Genomic DNA, 21,850 nt, shown 5'->3' on the forward strand with positions numbered 1-21,850 from the left:
GCGGAAGCTGTTCTTTCCTCACCTGAGCCCTGTCACTGAAGGAAAGGAATATCCCAGGACTCGATGCTACATTGAGTGGGATGATGCACCAGAAAGGGAAGTTTCCAGTTTTGTCCTCTAGTCAAGAAAGAGGACTGATATAAATAATTCCTCACAAATCCGTGCTTTGATATGTTTGGCTTCTTTCAGAGTATCTGTGGGCAGATGCATGATAAATTTCTCATTTTAACCAATGTTACAAATCTCTGGAGAAAGCGACTGCTGTTTGCTGCCCATCTAGAGTAGTTAAGCCGGATTCCTCCATTCTGATTTGTCAGATAGGGTGACTGATGATGTTTGTAAATGTAAATTTTAAGTTTCCTCAAATTCTAGTGTGTAAAGCTTCAAAATAGTCATTTTCTATAAACATTGTTCCTTGAAAAAGTCCTGCCACTTGAATATCTGGTGGAGATGAATGCACACTGCATGCGGAGTTGGCAAAGAGGCACCCGTCTATAAACATACAGTTACTATTCATGGAGATTTCTTTTATCCTCTTTCCAGTTGTACAAACACACCACCACCACCACCCCCGGCAATATTGCATTGTAAATTACCTTCCCTTTAAAAGCCCTCTCCCCTTAGTGCTTTTCATTCAGGAGATGGGAGACAGCCCTGGGCTTGTTGTCTTCAGATCAAATACGAGCTGCAGGCTCCGTGCATTCACCTGAATTATACGAACCGCAGTGCCGTAGCTATTTACTTGTTGTGATACATTTCCTTTTCTCCATTAACCAGGCTCTGAAAAGACACATCTGTTTCAGCATTGCCCCCTCAAGGCAGCCCATCAGCTTGCTTTTTTCCCTCACCTTTTCCTCGCCTTACCCTCTGTGGTCTGCTGCATTACGTTGTCTTGTGTTTGTGATTGGCATTAGATTCCTGGTGCAGGGACTGTGCCATGGTGAAAAGTCACCTGTGGGGCAATGGATATGAGAACTATTCAGGGAGATGCAAGTGCTGCAGCCTGTTTTGTGGCTAAAGCCCCAAAGGCTGGGCTAGTGGCTGTTTCTAATGAGTTACATAGAGCCTACCTATAACTACTTATAATGTTCCAAGGTCTGGATACCCTCATTTTCTTATTAACTTCACTGGTGTTCAGGACCAGGCAGGTCTGGTCCCCAATAGTGAACTAATGCACCGGCATCCTTTAGCATTTTAAATGTACGCACTGAGTGCTACTTTTAAAAGAAACTGAACAGGACCGTGATTTGCAGTTAAAATAAATACAAGATAATTTACTAGAATACACGATAGGAGTCACAACCTCCACAGCGTATTTCTGTTATACCGCCTGAGTACTGGAGGAGTTTATTGCATGGTTCCCCATGTGGCATCCAAAAACCCTCTAGAAACAGCTGTTGATTTGCAGCTAGGAGTTGTTTTAGGGAGAAAGGAGAGAGGAGCCCTTGGCCAATTTGATGATGGGGAACACTGTGTTTTCCCCCAAACCCCTGTGCCGGAGCTGGGGTGGCTGTGCTGCAGGGCTGCCCTCCCCATGGCCATGCCCCACGCTCCTCTCTGCAGCAAAAGCAGCAGTGGTGCTGCTGTCCATCCTTGTATTCTGCTCTCAGGCCTCTCTTGCCCTTTGAAGATTCCCCATTGTTTGGGCTATTAACATACTTTCGGAGTGGATGTTTATCTTCTTTTTTAAACTTTTACGGCAGACATGTTGTTAAAGAAAACCCCGAGAAGCTCTTTGCAAGAAAGCGCCACCGGAGCCCTTTGGTGAGCATAATGCAACTCTGAGCAGCCCTTCCCTTTATTTGATCAGCTTCTAATACCTAACAGTTCTGTAAGTAAACATTTATAGATCAAATCAGAAGCTCGCAAAAGGAAGCACTCTCGATAGATTAGAAGCTAAACTGATCTAAATTAGAAGAGATGCAGAGATAACCTTGCCTGGCTAAAAAGCATATACTATCGGTTGCATGCAGATAATTAAATGAACGAGCCCTTTTCTATTGAACAACTGATGTGCAATTGATAAACTTAATTAATAATTAACTTTTTAATTAAATATCAATTTAAAACAAGTGTGGTAATATGCCACTCGCATTTAATTTTGCTGCCTTTTCTTCATTAAAGAACCATCATTAGGGTTACAGGTATCTGTTTAAGATGCCTCTGTGCACTGCGTAGGGAATAAATGAGTCCACTGGGCACTCGCCAGCGAGGAGATGGTGATAAACAGCAGCGACCGGAGACAAAGCCGGTGAGCAACCTCAGAGAGGCAGAAGGAGCCACAGATAAAGGGCACATCCCTGGCCGCGGCTTTCTTAGCAGCAGAAGGCCTACGTGGGTTATGTTTGCTATTAAAAGAGGCTGCAGTGGATATAGAAGAGCCGAGCCCTCCTTGTAACAACTCTTTGGGAAGAAGGTCCTTCCCAGCGTTATGAGTGAAGTGGCTGGATGAAGCTAAGACTGAACATGTAAACCCTGACGTGTGCGAGGGGAGAGAGATCCATCAGTTATTGCGTTGTTTCAGCAAAACAATCCCACGCAAGTGAGGGAAAGCTGCGATCTTTTTGCATGTGTCTTCTCACATGATGCCTTAGTGCAATTCCTATTAGTGCTAATGGGGTAATTGGCTCCCCTCAATGTGAACTCTCTATAATGCATCCACATAACTCGATTTGAGAGTGTAAATCCCATTAGCCTGAATGGCGATCTTTTCTGCCTCTAATTTACCCATTTGATCCTGCAAGCACTAACAGCCGATCTCGTCTCCCTTTGAAAGCGATAAATAGGCATCTGACTTCCGCTAAATGATATTTGCGAAGGTGCACGACGGGCATCGCACCTCCGGGCTGGTGCCCCTCTCCGTGCCTCCTCCCCATCAGTCTGCCCTTGCAAACATCTTACAAGAAGGGATGTTGCTGCGGGGCTGCTGGAGAATTCCTGCTTTTCGTCTGGCCCCCCGGGGCCTCCCCAGCTCTCAGCCACATGTGGCGGCTGCAACCGCGCAGCACGGGACAGCAGCGGGTGCGTGGGGCTCCCCGGAGATTCGGGTGCTTTCTGGGTGTCCGTGCAATCAGTTGCTGTGGTGCTGGAGTCACAGCAGCTCCTTGATCCACCGTCCGCCACTCTTGTTGGATTCCTGACATTTTGAATTTATGAATAAACGCGCCACATCAAATGAGAATAATCAAGGAGCTGACGGCTTCTTTGCTGCAGATTCTCCCATCTGCCAAGTCCATGCCTTGTCCTAACGATGCTCCTTTGTTTTTCATAGAATCACAGAATCATTTTGGCTGGAAAAGACCCCAAAGATCATCGAGTCCAACCATTAACACTGGTGCTAAACCACATCCCTGAGAACCTCATCTATGCATCTTTGCCCCTCTGTTTGAAAAATTACCGAGAGTGCTCAGCTGTAATTCACGTACCTGAATACAACAAATGCTGCTTGAAGCAAACAGCTTCTGCGCAGCCTTGGCATTTGGGATGGTTCCTTCCACCTACCTAATAAGCACTTACAAGGAGCAAAAGCATATGCGTAAGGCAGGAAATTTGGCTTCAAACTGGGGAAAAAAAAAAGGTGAAAGGCTGCAATGGACATTTCCAGCAGCCCTGTGCCTGCTAGCAACAAGGAGAAATACTTGAGCACCTCACTGAGGATGTAAGAAAAGATTAAGGGTTGCCTTTTTTAATGTCTTGATTTGTTTCCAACTGAAATGAGTAGGGTAGAGGAGAAGCCAATGGGCTCTCGACTGTCCTCCTGCAATGTGGGGCTTGTAGCCAACTGGAAACGACTCCTCCGAAGGTGCCATCTTGGCCACAGCACCAGACACCTATCCGGTTGGAATACACCGCTGATGAAAGGATGATTTCTTTTCCTGCCCTGCCTCATCAGAGGATATTCTCGCTTCTCCACATATGAAGGGAAGATGGGTCCCTCCCGTGGGGAATGTCACTGCTGGCCACCGCTTCCTTTCTGAAAGCCCCGTTTGAAAAGGAGGAAATAGTTGGTGGAGGAAGTTCCTGTAAAGGAATCTTTCAAATCCTTATTTTTGTCTTTTTTTTTTTTCAGGGGACACCCAATAGGATGGAAATAATTGGTGTGGCTGCCTCAAGTGATGGAAAAATTGCAGAAAACTGCAAAGGGTGTGACAGCAAGAAAACCGGCTTATTCTCCATTTATTGTACAATATTTATCATCAACCCGTTTTGTATATTTTGCTTTCTTTTGTGTAATCTTATCATCACTGGAGTTGAAAACGATGTAATTTTTGCTCCTTTGAGTAGTTGCCAAAAAAGCACTTACATCGGAGTATTAGTGTATCATTTGGCTAGCACATCACATAATGGTTTTTTTACAGCAAGTATTTAACCATGTTTTCATCCTGTGGGAAAGAATGATGGGTCTGTTTTGTAAAAATAAGACCTTGTGGCAATGTGGACATGCAAGAGATAGAAACATAATGCAACAAATTAGTTTCAACACACAGAAATGAAGTAGTCCAGGCTCCATACATTCAGCAGTGCTGGTTTTTCTCTCTCCCTTTTGTCTCTCCCTTTTTTCTCTTATTCTGAAATGTATTGTTGGATTTTATGGGAAAACTTTGCAAGCAGAAACTCTTAGAATTCAACAAGCCACCTACTTGGTTTGGGCACCCAAGAGGATATTATACTTGTGTACACACATACGTTTGTGTATATGTGTGCACACACATAGCTAAAAATAGTGTAAGTGCATGTGCAAAAGAGAGAGTAGCTGTGGGTACCAAGCAGATATGATCAAATTCATCCATTTCATGTGACTTAGTGCAAGTTCATGGTGTTATGGAGAGAACCAAATTAGCTTTATTATAGGCTGAAAAGATACTTTGGTTTTTAGCAACAGAAGGAGTATTGTGAAGCAGGAGAAATCTGATCGTTCCAATTTTTTCTTCAGGTGCTTCAGAAATAATCAAGCAGTTAATTAGTACAATTTGAGGTGTATTAATCCTTCCCAAATAGCGATTAAGTGAATCTCTGTTATAACCTGAAATCCACTATTAACTTAAAAACCATTGATGCCGCGATCCACGTCTTTCCAATCTGTGTGTTTTACAACCTGCCCCCAGGAACGGTCGCTCTCACCTCTGCCACGGTTGCTGTTTTAAAGTTCTCCCATTTCTAAACTTTATTCTTTGTATTAAAATGCCCAAATGCATTGTGACTAACATTTCTTTTTCTTTGGATGTAAAATTCACCAGGATCTCTCTCAGCTTTTCCCAAGTAACTGTATAATCTGTTTGATGTCCTTCTTTCCCGCAGCCACTTACCCGTTTGTGCAGTCACAGGCACATTTGTGTTTTGTCATGTCTGGAAATGCCAAGTACGTGCCTAACTTTACTGAGGCGAGGAGTGGAGTTGAGCATATGGCTACATGGTTCCTAAGTCAAATAAAAAATGCCATTCAGCAAATTTATTAGGGCTTTATAGTGAGTTATCATCAGTAGTTGCACTAAAATACAACTCAGAAAAACAGACTCTGTAGCAGAGACTTTATGACGGAACAGGCTTTTTGTGTGTCTTGTCTTTGCTTGCTAATTTACAGCATTCCAGAACTTCCAAAAACATCTACGAATTGTTCTCTGAAAGCCTTTCATCCTGAACGGTGCTGGGAAACCACACCGCTCGCTGGCGTTGTGAGTCAGGGTGCTCAAGTCCTGCCCTTTGGGTGCCCGGGTTGTTCCTTTGAATCAAGGGCTTTTATCAGACCAAAAACTGGCTTAAGTAGGGTTTCTCCAGACTGCATTAGTACTTCAGGACTGTTCTGCTTTGAAAAACTGGAAAGCCCCTGTTGCACTGCCTTAAACGAGTCATTAGCACAATGAGGTGGAAGGGAGGATGAAGACTCTCCATCACGTTCCCATTCCTGCCAAGGGGATGAGTAGCGATGGCTTGCAGGAGGATGTGTCCAATGCTTTCCTAACCAGTTTGCTTTCCTAACCCCTCTTGCTGTAGGTGTGAGCAGAGCTTCACCTTTCCTGTGCTGTAAGAAGAGTGATTAAAAGCAAACGAGCGAAGGTGAGTCAACGATGACTAAAGACCGTGCATAAATTCCGAACAAATGGCTGGTGGGGGTTAAAAATAGCAGAAACATGAAGCAGCCTGATTTTCCTTTGAGTAACGCTTTATCTTCGCGTAGACGTCACCGTTGTGTTATATCATTTCCTCTCCAGATATGGCCGTGGAAGAGCAAGACCTTCCCATAACAGGACAGCACGAGCAATTGGGCTGTTTCTCATGCTGCCTTGGGAGCATCAACCGCAACAGAGCGGACACTTGGGAGAAGAGCTGATGAATGACCTTTGCGAGAGCACGATTGAGTCAAGCCCACCAAAAAATGATAGGTGAGGTAAGAGTTTGCTCAGGAGCTGTGTCCTGCCCGCAGGGTGTAACTGGGCGGTCATGTCAGAAGCAAACTTGCAACGCTGGATTTTTTTGGAGGGCTGGTGTTATCCTTGATAAAAATCTTGTTGGTATTTGGGGCAGAATGGCTGTGTTGGACACTTAGCTTGCCTCTTCCTGTGCCCTTCCATTCCTGCTCTGCCAAAATTCTGGTGTTTAGTTATGCTTGCTCCAAATAAAATGTTCTGGACTGGGTATGTTTCCTGAACTTTAAGGCATTTCTTTGCAATGTACATGCAGAAGTGAGACTGCTCGTCGCTGAGCATCTTCAGGGTCCTTGTCCTGTGCTGCAGTGACCATCACCACAAGGCTGTGCACATCTCTGACCTGCCTTGGAAAAGTCTCTGGACCAGATGTCTTGTGCAGAAATAAATAGAAATAAAACTTAAGCTGCTAGAAAAATATCTATTTTGATTTCTGCTGGAGAAACACATCCCACCATGGCTGCCCCCCCAAAGAATTCACACTGATTTTTAAGAAATATGCTATATTGCAGGATCTTGCAAGATGCCAGGAGCCGAAGGACCCTGCAGAGCCTTGTGTTACAGTCAGAGTCCAAAAAGGTGAGTTCCCCCAAGAGGGAAAAATTGGTTTTCTTGTTTAATGCTGTCTCTTGTTTAGACTTGGTGATTTTAATGGCCCATTTCTTTTTTTTATTTTTTTTTTCTAAATATGTGTATCTTCATGCCCAAAATACTTTGTGAACTCTGCTTTTTTTTATCCCTGTAAAGTGTAACTTTCAGGTAAGTTCTTGTTTCTTGCATTTTCTGTCTATAATTGCAGAGATGTAAGGGAAAGAACGTACAGTTTTATATAGCAGTCATCTGACATGAAGTTATGGAGAACATACTTGCTCTGCCTGTTCCCTCTTAATATTCTGGCATACACACACATATATATGAGTATGACTGGCAACAGATAAAGTAGGTTAATGGTAGAGAATGTTGAAGGGTAGGGGTCAGTTCTAAACTATTTTTATGTGTTTTTTCTAAACTTTTTACCACCTAAGCGTGTATAAAGAAGCACGTGGCAGGTATGTTCACTCAGAGCCAGCTGAAGGATGTACATTTCAGATGACAAATGCTGCAATGAGTGATGCAAGTGACGAAAATTGGTTGCAGAAAATTTTGAAAATGTATCCAAAAGCATTGCAGGCTCTTTGCTTGCTGTTTGCAGGGAGAAAGCGAAATTCATTAAATAAATAATTTGATCCAAATGATTTTTCTAGTTGCTGAAGGAGCTAACAGGGTGTCTGGACTTGCGTACTGGTTTGGTTACAACTATAGTGGCTGGGGTTTGGGGTTTTTTTAGGAGGAAGCACAAGCAATTCTCAAGATGCTGGATTCTTCCCTTGAAATTTCCAAATGAGCGTTGACAAACGCGGGGGATGACGGACTTGGTGGAGAGCAAACGAGGCTGGTCAACGCAATGGGGCAAATATGCTGGAACGCGGCATCGGGGCTGCACGAGGGTGTCGGGAGAGCTGCTCCTGGTCCCCTCTGCTGTGATACAGCAAATGACTTGGATGCTTTTCCACCATGAGGGGGGAAGGGGATGGTGGAAAGTGCTTGGAGGGCTATGGGTGCTGCCCGTTTGGGGATGGCCGTGTGGCTGCTGGTGCTCTGTGTGCTCCAGCCTCACCACCTGTGTCAGTAAGAAAAGGCTTTTCCAGTCTAAAAATAAGCAGCTGCTGTCTGGAGTCTGCTCCTGGGAGCGTTGTCTGATATGTAATTTGAACTTGATTGCAAGGGCCTTGTAACCTCTCCTGGAGCCGGTGCTGCCACCCTGGAGCCGGCTCCCCTGTGCCCCAGGTGACCAGGCTGTTGGCAAAGTTGGGCTCTGCTGTGCCCCAGACTGGGTCCAGGTACACCCCAGACTCCCATATGTCATGGCACATTATCCTGTTTTAACTCCTCTCTCACTGCTTTGCATCAAGCTACTGAAACCCATTTATTTGGCAACCACCGAAACTTGACACTGACGAGGATGAGCAAGGAAAGAGAGAGACCTGTTGTTTCCAAGGATGAATCTGAACTGCAAAAGCTGAATGTTTGCGCCAGAGCCGTTTGGGAAAGCTGCCGGTGTCTTGGGATGCTGCTGTTGTGAATGAGGCCAACTTGGAAATTATTTTCTTGATCTTATCTTCCTTGCTTGGATCTGCAGCGCTTGACCAGAAAACCACAAGGAGTTTTTCCTTGTAGGCTGCTTGTGTCTGCTGGATGGGACCTTTCCTGGTCCAAAATTTTAATGCAGTCATTGAGTTAGAAGACAAGTGGTACTAACAGGGAGATGGGCCGATGTGTTAGGGCATTGATGCCATGGCTGAAGTGCTGATGCACAAGCCAGGCTGTGTAACCCCACTCATGGGACTGGCTGAGGAGGGTTTCCATGCAGCTTAGATAAACTATATCCATCTTGGTCCTATTTTACAGCGTGGAAATCGGAGTGGTTTTGGAATGTGTAGTTGGAAAACCAGGTGCAGCATCGATCCAATTTCCATTTTATCCAGATAACCAGATATCAGAGAGAGGGAGTCTAACGGAAACAGGTTTGGCAGGCAACGAGAAGAGGCCAAGTCAAACTTCTCCAGTACCAATACAACCCCCTGGCCTTCCATAGAGTTCAGATCCATCTCTCCAACTCAGGGACCCCCTTGGCTATGGGTTTTCTGTGTCACAAAGGCTGGCTCTGACAAACATTTTTAGAATCACCATCTGTCAGCTTTTCCTTCAGGGATCCCCATTTACAATAGCTTGTATCCAGGCCATGTGCAAATCCCACTGGGCTGAGACTTGGCCCTGCGTGAGGTTGGCCTGGATGCAATTAACAAACACAAAATTTATTCAATTTAGTTTGGCCAAAAATATAAGATTCTTTTGTTTGCAGATGCTGAAGTTTAGATGCCTTTCCAAACTTATCAAGGACAAGGGAACCACTTTGGAGAAAATAACAGCCAACACTAAAGTCATCCTAGAATTCAAACTGAACTGGAAACCTACACACCGAGTGGTTTGTGAAGCTCAGAAACAGAGTCCATTTTTTCTGTATAATTTTTGCTGCTGTCTCTGAACTTGTTGTTCTAGCTGGGCCCTGGACAGAAATACTGAAACATTAGAAGAAAACCAGAGTTTGTGGCATCTAGGGGAGCCCAGAAGGAAGCATCAGATATCTCCCAGGAGTTTTTCAGTTCCAGGAGATCTGGAGAAATGTCTGACCCAAATCCCGGGGTCTGGAGGTTAGGACTGACATAGGAGTGTGTCTAAGTTTCTTTAGTCTGGAGATCTGGCTGGAAATCTTGTAAGATGGGGATCTATCTCTCTTGATTGGCCATTCAAACCCTCGATTTTTTTAGGTCTTATCTGCCAGACGCACATTAAACCTCATGGTGCATAATTTATCGCTCAGAAAGGTGAAGGGCTGAGTCTGTCCTTTTGCATTCACATCTTTGTTTCCCAGTTCACGTAAAAGCACCAGACCACTTAATTTATTCCCATCGTCCATGCAGGTACTCTATGATTATAAAACAAAAGTTCGTATCAAGGGTGTGTGCTTCCTTAAAGCACTTTTAGCTCCTGCCTACTCCAGTGACCCCTGGTCCAGGGAGGTTGCAATACTTTGGAAGGGTGCAGAAATGATCCGAGGCTGGAACAGCTCTGCTGGGAGGACAGGCTGAGAGAGCTGGGGTGTTCAGCTGGAGAAGAGAAGCTCTGGGGAGACCTTATTGCACCTTTCAGTGCTTAAAAGGGGCCAATAAGAAAGATGGGGACAGACCTTTTAGCAGGGCCTGTTGAGATAGGACAAGGGGTGATGGTTTTAAACTAAAGGAGGGGAGGTTTAGACTAGATACAAGGAAGAAATTGTTGCCCTGAGGGTGGTGAGAGCCTGGCCCAGGTTGGCCAGAGAGGTGGTGGATGAACCATCCCTGCAGACATCCCAGGCCAGGCTGGACGGGGCTCTGAGCAACCTGGGCTGGTGAAGATGTCCCTGCTCATGGCAGGGGGGGCACTGGATGGGGTGGGAAGGTCCCTTCAACCCAAACCATATTATGATTCTGTCTGTATGTGGGATGAGGAGCCAAAGGACAGGTCCTCAGCACACACCCAGCAGCAAGCAGACCTGGGACAAACAGCCAGTGCAGCAAGGATGAGTGTGCCATTAAATACTTTATATAAGCATCCCCCAGATTGCGTTACTCTCAATGAAGTAACACTGGAGCGTTTCATAAAGATGATTTTTATTAGCTAAAAAGAAGCTGCCCCAGCTATCTCTGATGAAGCAAACACCTGGAGGTTCTGGGGATGTTTGGCCACCCTTCCTCTGTACCTCCCAAACCTCCCTGTCATTAGAGGAGGGGGAGCAGATCGGTGCGATAAACCATCCAGGCCGTGGCTGTCAGCATAGTTAGTATGCCAGGGCTGTGCAGTTCCTCTGCCATCTTCATTCACCTTAGAAATGTGGAGTTTGAATGGTTTATCTCTATTAATCACCAGCTCAAAAAGCTTTGTGCACCAAGGGCCGCAGATAATTAACTTCACTATACTGCTTGTCTTATCAGTATCAACCTCTTGTCCTCCTGTGAAATAGTTAAAACCATCAGCCCCTTTTTTACTTTTCCATTTAACTCTAATGCTTTAACACTGATGTTCTAAATGGCCCTGCGATTCATACTTATTAGACAAACCTTTCTTTCTGCATCTCTTATTATATTTTTTGATAATTGGCCATGTACGTTTCTAAGGGGCTCAACAGCTTTTTATGCTACTATACTAATAATTAAAGGTTTCTCACAGCCTTTCAGATTTCTCTTTACCTTCTTTTCTTTGATAAGTATAATTTGCTGTTTAATTGGGCAAGGGGGGAGAAAAGTAGTAGTAGCAATAGGCTGACTGTATTAACAAAATTCTCTAATTTTAAACAAATCTTCATTGTTCCCCTATTTTGTCCCTTCTTTTGCTGGAGCTCCTCTCCTTCCCACACTCAGAAATGTTGGCAAGAGGAAAGGGGGAAGCAGGATGGGGAATTGAGACGTGGTGGAGGTAAGGACGGTGATGGGGGCTCCGTTCTTCGCAATGCTCCTTGCTTTAGCACTTTGCTTTGCTAATGTCTCATCCCCATTTCTCCAGTTCCCACATCAATGTGTTCTCTCTCCCGTCTTTAGGTCCATTCATTCTCAACTTATTTCTTCCATCCTCCCCGTGCAGGGACCCTGTCGGGGGGGTGACACAGCGGGGGGACGTCCTTGGCCCAACTGCTAGAGCTGTCCTGTATGGAGAGCAGCCCAAAGGACTCCCTGGGGCCACCATTCTGCATCTGCAGAGGATAAAGAGGCGTCAGACAACCCACTGCACCTTTTCTCAGCTCCAGCCGTGAGTGAGTCCCACCATGCCAACAGAGGGAAGATGCTGGCTCTGGAGGAGCCTCATTACTGCCATGGGCATCTCTGTTTCCCTGGATGTTGCCTGGCTCGGGATGGGTGTTTTGGGGGTCTTGGAGGTGTAAGGGTATTGGGGGAGGATGGAATCTGGAGTACAGAATTCTGCTGCTCTGACAGCCCATCTGGCTCTGTTCATACAGGTGAGACCATGTGAGTTCAGAGGACCCAGTACCTTTGGTCTTCACAGAAGCTATTCTCAAAAATACTACTCAATAGCTCCCATTCTAATTTTTAAATTAATTTGCTCCAACCACCAATGTATATATTCCATGTATATAGGTTCAACTGGCCTTAATGCTATTGTGGGACATATGCTATTTTACACTTCTAAAGGAGTTGTGTGATTGGGAGGCTCTTTAGCTTTCCTTCTAAACAAAACATTAATGCAGTTGAGCAGAGAAGGATGGAAGTGTGACCTCAGTGCTCTGAAATGATTATACTGAGAAAAACATCCAATGCTGTGCTGTAAGACTTGTGATTTTTACAGCACCTTTTGACGCAGGGTGGAGGTGGGAGCAAAGGGAAGGGAGAAGAGCTGGTTCAAATTTTTTGACTGTTGGCTATGGGCAGCGTGGTGTTGCGCTTCTCCAGTCAACGCACAGCGACTATTTCTTATCAGTGCTGGTATTGAATTGCAAAACAAGTTCACGCAGAAGTCATTCACTTATTTTTTTGAGTGAAGAATTCACACAACCTGGGATTTATTCTGTGATTATTCCCCAGCAGGAGAGAGGAAGAAAAAGGCTGGTGGTGCCTCTATTGTGAGCAATTCACCCATCCTACGAGTGTGGGTGTGAGGTGACCCCTTTGCTCGGCTCCTACTGGGGCTGGGGAGGGGTACAGGATGCCTCCCATATCTCTGTGAGCTGCTCTGGGGTTAATAGGGGCACTCAACACACACATGCACGCTCTAAGCAGGGTCAGGGGGCAGCCAGCACATTGTGACCTAAAATTTGACAGCTTTTACTCATTTCACATTAAGTGACCCCACTTCTCTTTGGCCAACAGCCTTGCCCGGTGCCCATGGCTGGGGTGCATGAGAGAGTGGGCAGAGCCCTCTGAGCTCTGGGGACAGCAATGACCTCCTGCACAGATGCACTTTTTCCCCTTATATTCCCTATCCCAAATTGCCACCCAGTGTCATACGGGGGAACAAAAAGCAGCAGCGGGTGTTGAACAACTGGTGCCTGGCCCTCTGCCACCTCAAACAGGACAGCTTGAAGATGCTTATTTCCAAATAATTTGTATTTTAACGCACAGGTGCCAGTTCTCTGCTGCAGCATGACAAACCCTTCCAGTTCACCACGGGGCAGCGTCCGGGCTGCTGGAGCACCAGCGACCTGACCCTGGTCATCCGCACATGTCACCGCCCGTCCCATCCAGGGATTTATTTCTGGTAACTGCGATGTGAATAGCGGTAAGATCTCTTTTTGAGCTCCAACCAGCATCCCTGGGAATTCTCACCAATGCTTCAGTTTTCTCCCCTTCCCCCGAGAAAAGGCTTTGAGGGCAATTGTCTTATCTCTGCTTGGTTTGTTTGGGTATTTTATGCAGCAGAGTGTCTCGAGGTGTCTCTCCTCTTTCCTACTTTCCAGTTGTCTGTTTCTCTCCATCACTTTGTCAGCTGTTTGTTAGTCTCTCTGATTTCCTCCTCCTTCTCCCTAGTTGGCCCATTCATCATTTTTTCCTCAGTAGTCCATGCTCCTTTCTCTCCCACTTCTTCTGTCTCTTGTTTCTCCTTCATTTCTCTCTTTCGTTTTTCCCCCCTAGTGTCGGAACTTCTTTCTTTGATTCCCCCCCACTCCACCTCCCACCCTTTATAGTGCTGTTATCTGTGATTTTGGCAAAGAGCACATTTATTGGGGAGGAATATCCCCATGGCAACGCAGCAGATGGTGACTTTTGATTAGCTTGGCTTTTTTTTCTTTTCCCCCCACTGACTGCCAAATCACAATCCGTCTTTGAAATTAAATCAGGCTGTGATAGCATCAGTTGTTCTGGAGAGGGGACGAGAGAGAAACAAGACTGAAGTATTACAGCAGGAGCCAGGATGTAATGCAAATTCATGTTTTTTAACCCCAGCAATAAAAACCCCTGTTTGCTCTGGGAGCAGGAGGAACCACAAGAGAGGGAATAATAAAATAATAAAAAAAATAAGATTAAAAAAAATGTTATCACCCTACACGGGCTCCTCACTATAACCATGTTGGAGTGTGTCTCTGTAACACCAACGTCACTCCTTGCCAAGTCACCTGATGCTGCTGGGCCTCATTCTGCGGCTGTTTAAACACTATTGAGGGTTTTCCTCATGTCATGGGTGGTGGGGAGAGGCCATGTCCTTAACACAGCAATTCCAGCAACTATTTCTTTCCAGGGGTGCAGTGTCCAAAGTGGGAAGGAAAGTATGAGCAAGCAGCGGGAGGAAGGAAAGCAGCTCCTGGAAGGCATTGGAAGGGCGGCCAGAGGAATTCAGGGTAAAGTGAGCAAGTGGAGGAGCTGGGGAGGGTGAACAGCATCACCAAGCCAAGATGCTGAATGATCAAGGGCATGGGAAAGTGAGGAGCTGTCTGTAAGGGCACCAGGGAGCTCTGAGTCTGGGGAAGGAAGGGCACAAAGTTATGCCAGCCACCGAGAGAGAGTTAAAGGGCATAGCCCAATGGAAGATGGGGAAGCAGATATTGAAGTCAAACAGTAAAGAACTTTCTTGAATGTTTCAGAAGTGGGTGGTACTTGAGTCCCATGAGGTCCTTTGCCTGGTGCTTTTTGGAGGGTGACCAAAGGTGAATGTAATTGAGTGCTAATCGTAGCCAAAGATAAAGGAGGGCTTGAAAATGAAAGCTGCGGAGAGGAGATGACTAACGACCCAGCAATTCCATGGGAGCTGACGTGTTGTCTCAGGCTGCTGAACTGCAACCTCCAGTTCCTAATGTTCCCCGTACAGGAGTTGAGAAAGCTGTTGCCTGGTCCCAGCGCTGGCTCCTTTGCATGCGGTGAGTTTAGTGATTATGGCCAAAGCTAAATAAAGGGTCACATTCAGCCTTGGTGAGGTTTGGCTGAGATGGTGGAGTTTCATTAGAAACAAAGTGCCCCAAGGGTTAATACTTTTTCCTATCTGGGGTTGTAGTTTGTGTATTTTCTGGTACTGTGGAGAGCAAACACACATTCTGTGATTCTATGAGCACTTGGCGTGCTTCATATGAGCCTTGACATGCTCAAACTGTCACGAGGCTTGCTTTCTTTTGCCTTTGCAAAGAGGATCCGCCCATAACATAGCCTGCAAAAGATGTGTCCATTGGAGGATCTCTGATCTCAATGTAGGATCCAAACCTGCACCCTTCTGCAAAATCCTTTAATGTATGGGATTGTCTTGTGCCTTATGTTAGGAGGAAAAAAAAAGAGATAAGTTCCCACTACACTTTGTGAAAAGCAGTCCGTGTTCTCCTGCTCGCCAGGAGCTGTGGGCCACCACCATGTCTCTCCCACGGCTTTTTCAGTCAAACCAGTGCTTTTTCCTGTTCTGCTGCAGGGGACTTTGTGGGATGTCTTAAGTTCTTCCAGCATAAACTCTCCAGCCAATAGATAAAAATTTGCTGCAGTTGTTGTTACTTCTGTTGGAGATCTCAGTTTAGGAGTGTTTTGTGTATGCCGTGTGTTAGGTCTGCTGTTCTTTGAGGAGGAGATAAGATTTGGGTGCAGGAGATAAATCAAGCAGGGACACCACTGGAGCTTAATTGCCCAGAGATATCTCAGGGCCTGATTCTTCCCTGTGAGACACAGGCACAAGGGAGAGCTCTGGTCTGTGGGGGTTCACACGTTGGTGGCAAGCACCAGAGAAGTGTTCCATGAGCACAGCGGGATCTAAACCCTTGTTTGAATCTCACATGTCTGGTCAGGCTGGGTCTTAGTCTGTGGTTCTTTCTGTTTAGACAGTAATCCTGGTTGAGACAAGAGTTTCTATCTGCTGGGTGCTGTTTTGGTCAGATTGCTGCTTGGATTTTCTTGCCCCAGGCACCTTGCCAGTGTCTGTCTGCCCCAAATCTCTCTCTCTCTCTCTTGCATCTTCCCTTGCCCTGCACAACCACCTTGCAGCCATGCTCTTCTCTTCCCTCTTCCCTCCCATGCAGCCCCTGGGGGCTGGTGGGCACCCAAACTCCGCACATCTGTGTGTCTGCTCCGGTACCCTCGTGCCCCGGGTGGTCACCTCCGATGCGGTGCGGGAGCTGCCGATGGATGAAAGCCAGACCTGCGCCGTGTCCTGCCCCTGCAGCTCATCCTCTTAGCACAGCAGACGCGTCCCCCGCGTGGCGAGCGTGGCATCCGCGGGGCTGCGATCCAGCCCGTAGAGCTCGCACAAAACAAACCGGCTGTGACACCGCGGCAGAGCGCTCGAGCTTCTCCAGCTTGACACCACATCGTTATATATTGATGCCATGACACCAGCGCTCAAAATAGAATCAGGACAATTTGATTTCCTGCAGATCTCAGGATGGGGTCATAAAAAAGGAGACTGTTCTGGAGAAATGGGATAGGGTGGAAATGTTTGTAGTGACATCACAGTCACTTCCATGCCAATGGCCTCCTACTGCTGCAAACATGTGATTGTGATTTTGCTGCACGCTCCATCAGAAAAGAGCCAGGCTGGCCAGGGAGGGAGGAGAAGGGACGGAAATATTCTGTTCTTGTATCTCAATTCAAATATCTGACAATAGCTTTGCAGCCCAGGGTGCTGAGTGATCGGGAGTGGGACTGTGGAGCCACGACTGCTGCCAGATCAGCAGAGCTCAGGGCGTTGCAGTAACATAACTGAGGGCTGAAAAAGGACCTTTGATTTTATGATGAAGGATCCTGATCTGCATTGGGGGGCTTCACTGGAGAGTTGGGTGGTCTGGTCCTCACTGGTCTCATTTACTTTTAGCATCTCTTTTCTTGGCGAGAAAAACCTACAGGTCTGAAATACGACTGCAAAAGCCACTGCATAGCTGCTGCTTTTTAGGCATTCCCATTATAGAGAGGAACAGATCTCGGTGTTGGAGTTTCACTCATGAAGCAGGGAGCAGTGGGGAGGGATTTAAGTAGCTGGCGGTAGAGGAGGAAAGAAGGGTGAAAAGATAGGAAAAAAACAGTGATCAGTTAACCAAGAAAACAAAACTAGTTTGTGTTTGAGGACATCGCAGGAGGAAACCTCATGTGGGTTTCCCCATGAAAGGCACCGGTGGCTGCAAAACCCATTTTGGTAGCAAGGTCCTTCCCAAGAAACAGCCTGTGGAGATCAGCCCTGGCTGTGTCCAGCACGTGTAACTTTGAGGGGCTGCGGAGAGGAGTGGGACAGCGAGGGGATCCAGCTAATGCTGCCATCTATTAGATTAGGCTGTCAAAAAACCCAACCGCTTCCATCACTGTCCAAGGAGACTCTCGCTCCCTGCTTAATGGGCTGGTGGTCCTGTTGTTGCCACTCCAGGGAGAGGGGCCGCGGCCACCGCCGCGTGCAGCAGGCTGCGAGTTTAAAATCCTATTAGGCAGAGACTAACAGTTGCAAAAAGAAAGCAGGTATCCCCTAGTGGGGATTTAAAGATGTTTAGACGTAATTGGATTTTCCAAGCAGATGTCATTATTGTTAAACAGTTGCCCACTTGATATGTTCAAGTTGTTGGCTGTAATTGCTAAAATTAGCAGGTCTACATAGAGCAAAGGTCAGTCGGTTAATATTGTGATTTAGTATTTTATGAAGTAATTCCAAATGCTTTTATGTATGTTTTTGTTTTTGCAGCCTAAGCCCACATTAAAGTGGTTGTGAGGCCTGCTAATAAAATAATGACTCAGGCTCTCGGCGCAGGCTGCCAGCCCGGCGCAGCGGCAATGATGCTCCAACGCCTTCGCTCCCGGCTCCTCCCGCTGCCCAACGCTTGGATTTGGTGCTGCAGTCGAACAGGAGGCCTCGAAACACCCAGACATGATGTGTTCAAGCAGAGCTGGTGCTTGAAATTAGCCCATCGTGTCCAACGGTGGCTGGAAGGATGAAGGGCTGGTTTGCATCAGCAGCTGAGCAAAAGGATCTGCTGCTGGTACCTGTGGTCCTTGTGGGTGGATCAACTACACATGCAAGTGTGTGCAAGTGCCTTCAGTCATGAACACACCTGAAAGACGCACCACTGGCCAGGCAAGGTCCCAAAACCCAGCGTTTGAGAGGGAAGATGCATTTCTGGAAGAGGAACAGAGAGCTGGAACTGGGCGAGGCAAAGGCTCCCGGGTTGTGATTTACTGGACATCTGGTGCTGCCTCCTCCAGCTCTGCAGCTGCTAAATGGCATGAGAAAAAGCTTTAAAAAACTCCTTGAAGGTGTAAGTGTTTCGCTGGCGGGCTCAGTGTCAGTCTGATCCCACGTCCTGGGACAGGCAAGGGTTTTCTTCCAAGGCTATGTTGGCAAGATTTGCTGAGGTTCATTTATTAATATGTTTCTCCATAGCACAGACACAGCCCGTTTCCATGGGTGGTTTGGGCACAGCTGGCAGATTTCTTGCTATTGCAGGAATTCAGGACTTTGCTAACGCAGTCTGACCTGCTCTCTTACCATCAGACCTTTCTGGTTGTCTCCTTTTTTAATATCATCTATTTCTTTGCTTGCAGGAGGTGCTGTGAGATGTTTTGTGGCCTGGATTGCACGGGGAGATGTGGGAGAGGATCTGCAGGTCACCCTGGACTTAACACTTACTGGGTGAGCTGGGTCCCTTTGCGATTCATGTTCCCATGTTCGTGCTGGTTGCAGGTTTTGGTGCCCCATTGCAAGCAGCAATGGAAACGTTCTGACCAAGGGACAGGCAAAGGAAGCGTTTGCTCTTAGATGCTGCCTTAAATACTAATACAAGAGAGAGAACTGCTGACCCAAGGCAGGACAGGGCTAAGACGTGTAGATCTTAATCTCAGATCAAGAAACACTGATGGGCATACAGCAAAAACATTACATTAGCAGTGAAACTGAAGTAAAATTTTACCCCTAGCAAGCTGAAAAGGTGGAGGAGCTGGGAATTCAACTCTGGTCCAGATTTCAAAACATGTTATTTTGACCAAAGACAGTTTCAGTTTCTGTTTCTGATCCAAAATGTGCAGTTTGGCAGTTTGGAGGTTGGTTTGTTTTGGTGTTTTGGGTTGTTTTTTTTGTGAGTGTGTGTGTTTTGATTTGTTCTGTTTTATACCTTGGACTTCCTCTGAAGTAGCATAAGGTCAATCCAAGAGGCCATCTCACATGAGTATGATGTTCACAGAGAGAGTATCGGTAGAAATATTTACTTTTGTTTGCTTTGACCAAAACAACCTTTTTTCTGCACCAAGCCTCCCAAATCTTTGCAATCCCTGGAGTCTCAGTGCCTCCAGGAACGGCCTATGACTCCCAAAGCCCAAAGGAGCAGCAGATGCGGTTTGTTCCTGCGCTGAGGTTGTCCCTGTTCCATCACCGCTGGCCAACTTCTGTGAACCCAGCATGCACTTAGATTTCTACTTGCCTCCCAGTGCTGTGTCCTTTTCTTACTGGGAGAGGGACTCACTTAGCAGCCTTTAACATAACAAATACAGTTTGAGTCTGTTTTTCCAAACTGGGCATGGCATCAGTTGCTAAGGAAGGTGATTTAAGCTGCATTTTTATTTTCAAAAGTGTGAAAGGTTTTGATTAAGAGGTGGCTGATTTAACTCAGTGCTTAATGTTCAGAGTCCTTTATGAGTATCACTCCCTTACAGTCTCCTTCAAAGCATGGGAGCCTGTTATTCCCATTTCACAGCAGAGGAAACAGATGCAAGGACCTGCCCAAATGCAGGCAGCAATTGCCATCTGAATTAGAGTGAAAATGTCCCTGAAAGCGAGTTCCAGTCTCCAGGGAGACATCAGTGGGCAAGGCAAGCTAGGAAATTCAAGGGGACGTAGCGTGGGACCGAAAATAAGAGGCGTGTAAGATTTTTAAGCACCTAAGGTGATCTGGCCAAGCACAAAACAAGGCTCAGCAGTTCATGTCAGCACAGAGGGAGGGCGGAAACATGGGGAGCACGTTCCTTAGCTCAGTGGAGGACGAAAGCAGCCTGCTGGCAGGCTGGGCAAGAAATGCATTGTGAGCCGGCTCTTGCAGCTGTGAGCAAGACAATAAGGAGGGTAAAGCATCGTCTAAGTCCCCGCATCCAGCTTTGCACAAAGAGGGAGGTAAACTCAGCCTCTTGGAGTCTGTTTGCTCATGGTTTGAATTTAGCTTTTTTCGTTTGAACGACTCCAAGCAGAAAGGGACCCATAGGTTTTCCCAGTCCAAGAGCCAAATTCACCTTCTCCTGCTCACTTTCAGCCCCCAAGCTACACAGTGTTTCTGTCGGGGTCGCTGGTTGTAAAAAGCTCCCATTTTCTTCTACAGTTTGAGGAATGGCATTTTCTTTCTTCCCTTGTATTTCCTCTGCCAGTCTCGCTCCTCTAGGCTCTGCGTGACCCACTGAACCTCCACCACCTTTCAGTCTGTGCACAGAAAGTTTCTCCGATGAATATGCATCTTCCCATACACTAAAGCTAGGATATTCTTCACACAACCTCAGGGCTGTGTATGAGGGTAATATAAGTCTCTATTGTTCCAGCTAGTAGCCTTTAAGATTGGCGTTTCAAGGAGTGGGAAGAGGACCTGTAGCTTGTCATAGAACTCTCTTACCTGTCCATCAACCAGCCTGTCTCCTTTTGCTGTATTAATCAATTTGGTCTCTTTGGCCAACCTGCAATGTTGCTCTCACGTGTATCTACTGTGCCTATTTACTGAACAAGTGCTATCTATCACCTTACACAGGGTTAGTAGAGTCCTACTCCTTAGTTTAGCATAACTCCATATTTTTACCTGTGAAGTATTTGTCCCCAACCACTGGGAAGTCTACATCAGTTGTGTCATGAGGTCAGCATTTATTGCTAGCGCTTGTAGTAGATCCTATCCATGGGGCTATGAGAGTGCATCCTACACCGTGCAATTAGTGCATGTGCTGGAGGACATTTTAATTTCCAAATAGCTTGTTTGTTGTCACAGACTTTAGCTGGCCATCTTCTTCTACTTCTGTTGTCTCCTGCCCATTCTCGATGATTTTCCGGGTGGTGATCTTCTTGCCATTGATCACTTCAGTGGTGGTGATCACTGTTCGGGCACCGCGGGGCTCAGCTCTGGCCTCAGTAAAGGAGGAGCTGGGCTCCTCAAAAGGGCTAAATGAATTCCATGACATAGATGACTCCATAAAGTCAGAAAACAGATTGGAGCTTCTTCCTCTTCCACCTGTCCTGTGCCAGATTTCACCGTTGTTTCGGATGTTGTAAAAGGGGTTCCAGAAAGCATATATAAGGGGATGCATCCCTCCAAAGACTTCCCTAAAGATCTCATCGAGGTCCTGGAATGCATAAGCAGGATCAAAGGAGCTGTTATAACCCTGGGTGACATTTCTTCCTCTGTTGGATCTGCTCTCCCTAACAGACATGTCATAGAGTGAACGTTTCTTAGGGTCGGACAAAACACTGTATGCCTCGACGACTGCTTTGAATTTCTTTTCAGCTTCCTCCTTGTTGTTGGGATTCTTATCAGGATGCCACTTTAGTGCCAGTTTGTGATAGGATTTCTTAATGTCATCCTGGGAGGCGTTTTTTTGCAGTCCAAGGACTTTGTAATGATTCATCTCGAAGGGAAGGTGGGACTGTTTGGATGGTGCCTGGTCCCTCTCCCCCACCGAGGATGTGAAGCCCGGGGATGAGCACCCTGCAGAGGCTCCTGGACACCTAATGCTGCTGCGCCTCTCAGAGGTGGGTAGATGCTCAGTTCATCCCTTGATCTGCTCTGTTGTTTCACATCAAGTTGTTGGACCGTATCCTTTCTTTTTAAGCCTGTTGTTCACAAACTGCGAGATTGTGACATCAGAGGGGCCTCAGCCAATCATTGCTCAGCTGACCTGACTTCATTCTACGTTGGAGCTGGTTGTCGTTGTCCTTAT

The 21,850-nt window shown here is 46.4% G+C and overlaps 1 protein-coding gene across 1 annotated transcript; it reads right to left on the reverse strand.

The window, feature by feature from the left end:
• Positions 1-20,872: 20,872 nt before the first annotated feature.
• Positions 20,873-21,538, reverse strand: DNAJB8 (DnaJ heat shock protein family (Hsp40) member B8; the record flags this gene model as incomplete). Its single annotated transcript, XM_080350190.1, has 1 exon — positions 20,873-21,538. One exon carries the CDS (start codon positions 21,536-21,538, stop codon positions 20,873-20,875), a length of 666 nt encoding a protein of 221 aa, XP_080206316.1.
• Between the last annotated feature and the right edge of the window lie 312 nt (positions 21,539-21,850).

The sequence above is a fragment of the Nesoenas mayeri genome, assembly GCF_963082525.1.
Source record: "Nesoenas mayeri genome assembly, chromosome: 10".
Lineage (NCBI taxonomy): Eukaryota > Metazoa > Chordata > Aves > Columbiformes > Columbidae > Nesoenas > Nesoenas mayeri.